Source organism: Bos grunniens, chromosome 7, assembly GCF_055505025.1.
Source record: "Bos grunniens cultivar Pamir isolate PY7600 chromosome 7, Bosgru_T2T1.0, whole genome shotgun sequence".
Classification (NCBI taxonomy): Eukaryota; Metazoa; Chordata; class Mammalia; order Artiodactyla; family Bovidae; genus Bos; species Bos grunniens.
This window is the reverse complement of record NC_141171.1, coordinates 107,500,763-107,509,560: the sequence shown is the minus strand read 5'-3', so window position 1 is coordinate 107,509,560 and position 8,798 is coordinate 107,500,763. Positions and strand designations below refer to the sequence as shown.

The 8,798-nt window shown below is 46.7% G+C and overlaps 1 protein-coding gene across 8 annotated transcripts in view; it reads left to right on the top strand.

Annotated features, from left to right (window-relative positions):
• The first annotated feature begins 241 nt into the window (after positions 1–241).
• The window catches only part of FBXL17 (F-box and leucine rich repeat protein 17), a 527,117-nt gene continuing 518,560 nt past the window's right edge, over positions 242–8,798 (top strand). For 3 of the 8 annotated variants that reach the window (XM_086413347.1, XM_086413350.1, XM_086413351.1), the window contains exon 1: positions 242–1,291. In XM_086413347.1, the coding sequence (XP_086269473.1) occupies positions 383–1,291 (909 nt within the window). In that variant the 5' untranslated portion in view covers positions 242–382. The remainder of the gene's footprint in view (positions 1,292–8,798) is intronic. The other 5 variants (XR_015168387.1, XM_086413348.1, XM_086413345.1 and 2 more) reach the window with 5 other exon arrangements.

The window sequence follows — 8,798 nt, the reverse complement described above, 5'->3', positions numbered from 1 at the left end:
CGCCGCGGCCCCGTCCCCTTCCCGATCGGGCCGCGCGCTCCCGGCGCGCCGAGCTGTGCCGCGGGCGCGCGCGCCGCCGCCGGCAGAGCCGCCGTTAAAGTGGTCTGAGGCGCGCCCCGCGCTTCCCCAGCCGCCGCCCTGACCAACTGAGGCGGCGGGCCAGGCTGCGAGCGGCCGCGCGGTCAGCAGGGTCGCCGGCCTCCGTCGCGTCCCCAGAGCTCGTGCCCCGCCGTGGTCTCTCGGCGTCCCGGGGCAGAGCATGTAGCCCCTCAGCGCCGCGTGTGTGCCCGTGTGTGTGTGTGTGTGCCCGCGTGTGCCCGCGGGCTCAAGGCCGACCCCCGCGCGGCCTGCCCCGGCCCGGCCCCTGCGCGGGGCCTCCCCTATGGGCCTCCTGCTCTCGAAGGAGCCGCGTCGCCGCCCGCGCCAGAAGCGGCCTCGCTGCGGCAGCTGGTGGCGCCGCCGCCGCCGCCGGCCTCTCCTCAGGTGGCCCCGTGGGGCCCCGGCCAAGGCGGCGGCGGCGCCCCGGGGCCGGGACTGCCTCTTCCGCGGGCCCTGCATGCTCTGCCTCGTCGTGCACGGCCCCGGCGCGCCCGCCCCCGCCGGCCCGGAGGAGGAGCCGCCGCTGTCGTCGCCGCGGCCGCTCGGGGCCTACGGCGCGGCCGCCTCCTCACAGCCCCCGGCGCGGCGCCGCGCGGGCCTGGCCGCTGAGGACGCAGCGCGCCGCCTCCTGCTCTCGGCCGCCGCTGCCGCCGCCGCGCCGCCCGCCCCCGGCCGCGGGGAGCTGGGGCCGGCCGCCGCCGCCGCCCGGGAGCGGCCGGCCCGGAGCCTCCTGTGGGCCCGCGCGGGGCCCGTGCGTCCGCCCGCGCCGCCCGCCGCCTCGCGGCCCTTCCGGGCGCCGCCGGCCGAGCCCCCCGCGCCCCCCGAGATGGTGTGCAAGCGGAAGGGGGCCGGGGTCCCCGCCTGCACCCCCTGTAAGCAGCCCCGCTGCGGCGGGGGCGCCTGCGGCGGCGGCGGCGGCGGCGGCGGGCCTGCGGGCGGCGGCCCCGAGCAGCACCCCCCGCCGCCGCTCCGCGCCCCGCGCTCCCCCGCCGCCCCGGGAGGGGCCCCAGCGGAGGCCGGCGGGGACGCGGTTCGAGCGGGGGGCGCCGCCCCCTCGGCCGCCCGGCAGCCGCAGCACGAGTGCGGCGACGCCGACTGTCCGGAGGGCCCCGAGCCGCCGTGCGACTGCCACAGGGAGCCGCCCCCCGACGCCCCGGACATCAACCAGCTGCCGCCCTCCATCCTACTCAAGGTGGGTCTGCGCGCCCCCCGCCGGGCCCGCTCGGGGGTCCTCTCTGCTGCACTCCCCGGGGCGGGGGGGCTCCCTGACAGCCGGTTATTTCAAGTGCAGGGGCTTGGAGTCCGCTGAAGGTCCTTTTAATCGCTTGAGTCTGCTGCGCGTAATCCCGGGTCCACCTAGGAGAGTCCCAAGCCCACTGTTGTAGAAACTGGAAACTGTAGGTTTTCTGTGAAATGTTTTTTTTTTTTTTTAATCCCTTGAGCGGTTTGCGCTTAATCGGGTAAAGACTTGTATATTAGTGTTAGAAAGTATTCAGACAGTAATTTCAGATTTGATAACTGCTAGCTGATGTTGAAAAACAGTTACCTTTTATCTATCGAGTACTTGACCAGGATGATCAGGCACAGTGCCAGAGCTTTATATACATAATATCTCACCGAATTCTTCACTTGACGCCGTGAAAGAAATATTGTTAACATCTTTACACAAGAAGAAACCGATGTATCAGCGCCCCATGCCTACAGTCGTAAGTCAGGCCGACGTGGTGTGTATTCCTATGGAGCTTACAGTCCAGCGGGGCTTGAAGGGGTTGAATGACTTGCCCAAGGTCACACACAGACAGATCTGCGGAGTTTAGGCCTGTCTGACTGGAAAACCCTTTTATTTATGCTATGTTCTATTATCTTAGGTAAAGCAGACAGATTACCAGACGGTAAGGACAAGTGTATTTTTTGTTGGGGGGATACGTGAGTGGGGAAGAGGTATCCCGTGGAAACCGTGTCCCACTTTCAGCTACCAAGTAAAATTTGCAGTTTTGTCAATGCTAGTGATAAACTTAATTATGTGATACTTTGTAGTAAGTTAGTATTAAAAAGTTTCTTTTCCGTTCATTTTCTCTCTTCTCTCTCACCCCCACACTCCAGCTTTCTGGAGCTTAATAAATACAAACCCCCTTTATCACTGAGGATGATATTTAAGACTAACTAGAAAAACCTAGATAAGAATTTGGCTAATTTTATTGTTACTGAAGTAGCTGTCATCAATTATAATTTTTATTCTCAACAATATACTTTCGACTTTTTGCATATAATCCTGTGTGTTTGGATTTGTTTTACTGTGATATTAATATTTTTGTAAATAATATAGCAAAGAACTGGGAAAGCTTAATTTTTCCACATGTCCAAGAGGATGAGATGGTTGGATGGCATCACTGACTCAAGGGACTTGAGTTTGGGTAAACTGCAGGAGTTGGTGATGGACAGGGAGGCCTGGCCTGCTGCGGTTCATGGGGTCACAGAGTCAGACACACTGAACTGAAGTTGTTTACCTTTCAGTGGTGTATTTTTGAAGGAGTAATTGCTGCCTCTGTATGTTCAGGCTGTGCGTTTTAGGGCAGAGGGAATGTTCTTGAATCTTTTAACTTAGTGGACAACATGGACAAATGAAATATCAACAAATATTTGGCATAGAGGTTTGATTGCTGTCTTGTTATTTGGTAAGTAAGACTGGTTAAAAACAAAGTAAAAAGCTGGTACCTCCCACTTTCTACCTAAACTATCATTATTTCATGAGGTAGAGGACATTTTAATACAAAAACAACAAGAAAAGAAAAAGATAAGAAGGGAGGAAGGACATGATTTCATAATTAAGAGAGTTCCATTACAATAAGTTTATTTTATTTACAACATTGTTCTTTTCCACATTTTTGGTAAGGACTGTCGAAAACTTGTTCTAGGGAACATTTGGGGAAATTATTCATTGGACTTCCCCTGTTGTGCTGCAGTATTTACACGTTACGTAGATTTCCATTACTCGTATAAGAAACAAGGATAGAGCTACTCTGTGTGGTTTTCATGGTCCCCGTGATGTTCAGCATAAGCATGAGTTGGACTGTCTAGAATGAATTGAAATTAGAGTTTTTTAGTGTTTAGCAAGCCAATTAACTTTTGGGGATCAAGCTTTGAAGGGCAGAGGCTCTTTCTATTTAAATATTGTTCATTGCTCTGTCTCCTCCCCTAAGTGCAGTGCCTGGCATTTAATAGCACTCAGTAAATATTGATGAAGGAGCGAATGACCAGGTGTTTAGGAAGTCTGGGTTGAGACTCTGCGTGAATACACACTATGCCAATAATGGAAGTCTCTAAGAAGTGTTTGTGCCCTGAGTTGTTTTGAGCCACAGTAGAGCCTTGCATGGTGACAAGTTTCTGGCTCTATTATGGCTTGAAGAAGGACTTAGGGAGCGATGACTTTTTTTTTTAACAGTACCAGAGGGTTGTGCTTATAGAGGCAGAAATCCATTACCCCCATTAGAAGGTATGCCCAACTTCCCTGATAATGGGCCATAACTTCTAAAATTGTACTGCTGAGTCCTTTGTACCAGAAGTTACTATAGTTACAGAGAATGGGAAGGTGGAGGGGAGAGAGTTTGGGAGAAAAATGTGACGAAATATGATTTAAAGATGTTTTTAGGGGAGTTGACTCAGACCACCATACTTGTTCAGTTTTTCCCAGGTCTGATAAAAGCAAAAGAGAAAAAACTCAATTCTTTTTACTCTACTTCAGTCAAATTTTTGACTCAATATCAATAGGTCTTTTTCAGTTTTGGTTTTATGTAAGTAGTGAGTATTACCTGCTTTAAGTTCCCATAATGCAGGGAAAGCAAAAGTTTGCCTTGGTTCCCCGCTACCCTCCATCTAGTTTTCTCTCCAGAGGTCACTAACCACCATTACCAGTTTAGATTTTTTTCGTAGACTTACTGTATTGTGGGGTACAGTAGTTTCTAGTCACATATTACTATTTATATGAGAGTCCCTTGGACAGCAAGGAGATCCAACCATCCGTTCTAAAGGAAATCAGTCCTGAATATTTATTGGAAGGACTGATGGAGAAGCTGAAACTCCAATACTTTGGCCGCCTGATGCGAAGAACTGACTCATTGGAAAAGACCCTGATGCTGGGAGGGATTGGGGGCGGGCAGGAGGAGAAGGGGACAACAGAGGATGAGATGGTTGGATGGCATCATCGACTCAATGGACATGAGTTTGAGTAAACTCCGGGAGTTGGTGATGGACAGGGAGGCCTAGCGTACTGCAGTCCATGGGGTCCCAAAGGGTTGGACATGACTGAGTGACTGAACTGACTGAACTGATTACTATTTAAAATAAAGTAGTTAAAATTAAGTAAAATTTAAAATTCAGCTTCTCAGTCACAATAACTGTATTTCAGAGATCAGTAGTCACGTGTGGCTGGTAGCTACCGTATTGGACTCTGCATATCCAGAATATTTTCTTCATTGTAGAAAGGCCTGTGTAAAACTTCATAGCCTTTTCCACAAATGGCATAAAAATGTACATGTTCTTCAATTTTTTTATTAACTGTATGAACTGGAGGTTTTTTGTTGTTAGTGTATGATTTCCTTCATTCTTTTTAGTTGTGTAGTATCCCATAGTATTATGCAACACTGTATTTATTTCAATATAGTGTGATTCAGTTCAGTTCAGTAGCTCAGTCGTGTCCAGCTCTCTGTGACCCCACGGACTGCAGCACGCCAGGCCTCCCTGTCCATCACCACCTCCCGAAGTTTACTCAAACTCATGTCCTTGGAGTCGGTGATGCCATCCAATCATCTCATCCTCTGTCTCCCCCTTCTCCTCCTGGGAGCTGTGTAAAAATGAATTCTTTACATGGTGAGCTTCACTGGCACTTGTAATTATGTAACTTCAGGAAGAGACCTTTGAGGTCATTTGATCACTCCCTACGCTATGCGTGAAAAGAAGCAGGCCTAGAGCAGTGAAATGGCTTACCCCGGGGCATTTCAGATAGTGAATGGCAGGCCCTGGGCTAGAACTCAGCTCAGTGTTTCCAGGTCGTGAGGTCTTTTCAACATACGGGGTAAAAGGGCTTGATTAACCTTCTCTCAGAGATTTTATGAAAGAAATTCCTTAATTGGAAGGCAGGTGGAAACTTAACACCAGTCAACTTCTAACCATTATGAGTCAGAGGCTAATTTTATAATTGGGTCTTTGGGGTTGAATTGTTTTAAATACAAAAAATTTGAGAAGCAGGGAATGGCCCTTCAAAGTTCAACTATGGGGATATAATTTTCTTAGGTATTGAACACTTAATTAAGCCCATTACGTTTGATCTTGAACTGGTTAATATATTGTTTTAGATCAGATAAGGTAGCCTCAGTCTTTGGTAACTGTTGCCTTTAAAACTTTAAGCAATCTTGCCTACTGATATCAGAATTAGGTTTTTATATAGTAGAATCACTATAACAATTTTATCAAATGACAGCAGTGGAATATTTTTAAGTAGTTGCTATTTGAGTAACTGGGTATTTTGAATCTATATTTAAATTTCAGAGGCTTTGTGTGCTATATATTTAGATACCTTGGTCTCTGTCAGCAGACTATTTCTTTTCCAAGCCAACCGGGTGAGAGATCCAAAATCCATCACCACCATTAGAAAACCACTTTACCATGAATGCGTCTCTGACAGTGTGTCAGTAGTTAATTAAATCTGTATTTTTATAGCTTTATTACCAACAGGTTGCTTTAGAGATCAAGGAAGAGTTTTATAAGAGAAATGTGTTTCGGAGGTAAGCTTATGTATTTGATCTGTTTTTTTTTCAGATATGAAAAAAGCAATGAAAATGGGAGTCAAAGAAAATGAGTAATACAACTTTTTAAAGCTTTGAATGTAGATTAGTAGTGGGTAAGAGGAACTAAGTTAATGTAGTTTTTCGTGAATGCTTTGACCTAGGTTCCAGTACCACATAAATTCTAGAAGGTACGTCTCTGGAGTTCCAGGGATGATCTTAGCCAGTGCTGAAATGAAGTGTCCTTAGGAAGTCAGGTTCAAGATATCTTTTGGCTGGAGAATGCCTAGAAATCTTGGATAACTTAATTAAATCAGATTACCAAAAGGTGAGACTTGTTTTCTTCTCATTTTGGGAAGTCTGTAAATTTTTGTGCCTTGTAATGAGTAGCTGTTCAAGGGAGTTAACCTTGAGCTGTTCTTTATCAGCTTAAGATATCAGGTTCTATAAATGATAGGGAATGTGAGGGAAGATACATGAAGGCAAATATGGAAGCATTTACTATTAAAATAATACTTTCTTAAAAAGTTATTTTCCTTTGGTTAAATATCCTATTTTATGCTTATCAAGAGTCTTGAAGCAATAAGCACATAGTGTCCAGCACAGGGAAATACAGCCATTATTTTGTATGACTTCAAATGGAGTATAATCTGTAAATATATTAAATCACTATGTTGTACACCTGAAGCTAACATAATATTGTGAATCAACCATACTTCAATTAGAAATAGAGAATCTTGCCCAAGTCTTGGCCAGTTTGGAGCCCAGGTGGCATGGTAAGGACACCCGTGTCGGGGGAGAAGCTAGGAGCGTGTCAGGAGATGGGCTGCATGTGTAAGGACACCCGTGTCGGGGGAGAAGCTAGGAACGTGTCGGGAGATGGGCTGCATGTATGCATTCATGGATGCAGTGCCTTCCTCTGCCCTGAGAGGATCTCTGAGCAGCAGTGCCCAAGACAGGGAGTATGCTTAGTGTCCGTATCTTAGCTTCTAAATACCATTCTCTGCGAAAAGGAATCAGTGTTCTTGGAGAAATGACTGATTCCAGAGTTGGGACAAGGAAGACACAAGATGAGCTTAGACTGTTTTGAGCTGGAACACAAGGAAGTGCTCAGAGAGTCCTGGAGGTGTGTCAGAGGACACATCGTTTATATCATAGTGTCTCCTCCCCGAATACTCAAAAAGGAGTCATGTTTTATTGAATTTGGTGACTTGCTTTAGAATAAAACTTATTCTTGTGTGAATACTTGACCATAGACTGACACTCTGTGTAGTTATAGTTGGGGTTTTATTGGCTTGCTGTGCTTTAAATTTTAAAGGTTAAACTATGGAAATTATTTTGATTATAGATTAGGAAGTAGTTTTAGAATCTATGACTTCCCTTTGGCTGTATGGTTAGAAAAATACCAGAAAGGGAATTCCCTGGAGGTCAGTGGTTAGGACTCCACGCTTTCACTGCCAGGCCCGGGTTCACTCCCTGGTCAGGGAACTCAGATCCCTGCAAGCTGCACGTGCAGGTTAAAAAAAAAAGGAAAAATACAAGAAATATATTCTGTGTCTCTGTTTTTCTAAGTGGTGCTTTATTCAACAGACTAGTTAGTAAATGTTTCTTTCAGGCTTTTGGCAAGTTGTTGTAAGCAGACTATTTAAGAAAGAGGCAGTATATGATGTTCATAGGAAAAAATTGAAAAGACCAGAAAAGTTGAACTGATACAGAGAAGATAGTCAATATGAAATTGCTACACAGATTTACTTCTTTTCTTTCTATAACTTGCATGCAACCTGCTTGCTTATAAACCTTATCTCCATCTTGTAGTAATGTCTGATAGCAGGTAAGATCTCTTCATTAAGAAAAGAAATGGCCAAATATAGGTGTCGGCATGGTTGATTTTTAAAGGTCTGTGGGATATGTATGCCCAAATGTTAAGCAACAGTACGGTCTCTGGAAGTTTCTTTAGTCTGAAGTATCTTTTGATGACTTATAGCCATGCCTTAGTCAAAAGTAGAATCTTCAAGGCTTGACAGTACTTGGGTATTGGCCTGGTAGTGGTTAGTTCAGATTGTATCAGTAATATGACTTGTACATTTTCTGGTAATTAATAGTTCAGTTGCGTTGTTCAGATCCGCCCCTTAAAGATCTAGGAATATTAAGCGTTTTCAACCCAGGTCTTGACTAGAAATCATCTCTGTTTCCTGATATCGTTCCCTCTATATTGTTGTTGGTAACAGAACCTACCGTGTTCTAGCTAGGCACATGGCCACCTAACCAGAGCCTGTTTCTTAACCTCTCATGGATAGGGGTGGCTGTGACTAAATATTAGGTAATAGGGTGGGAGTAGAAGCAATGTATACAACTTCCAAGTCATATTGTAAAAGGCAGCTGCTTGTCCTTTGCTTCCTCTTCTGTTTTCCAGGGCTTGTTGTTGTTCAGTCGCTCAGTCATGTCGGACTCCTTGTGGACATGGACTGCACCATGCCAGGCTTCCCTGTCCTTCATTATCTCCCGGAGCATGCTCAGACTCCTGTCCGTCGAGTCAGTGATGCCATCCAGCCATCTCATCCTCTGTCGTCCCTTTCTCCTGCCCTCAATCTTTCCCAGCATTAGAGTCTTTTCTAATGAGTCAGCTCTTCACCTTAGGTGGCCAGAGTCCTGGAGCTTCAGCTTCAGTCCTTCCAATGAACACCCAGGACTGATTTCCTTTAGGATGGACTGGTTGGATCTCCTTGCAGTCCAAGGGACTCTCAAGAGTCTTCTCCAAAACCACAGTTCAAAAGCATCAATTCTTCGGCACTCAGCTTTCTTTATAGTCCAACTCTCACATCCATACATGACTACTGGAAAAACCATAGCTTTGACTAGATGGACTTTTGTCAGCAAAGTAATGTCTCTGCTTTTTAATGTGCCGTTTGTCATATCTTT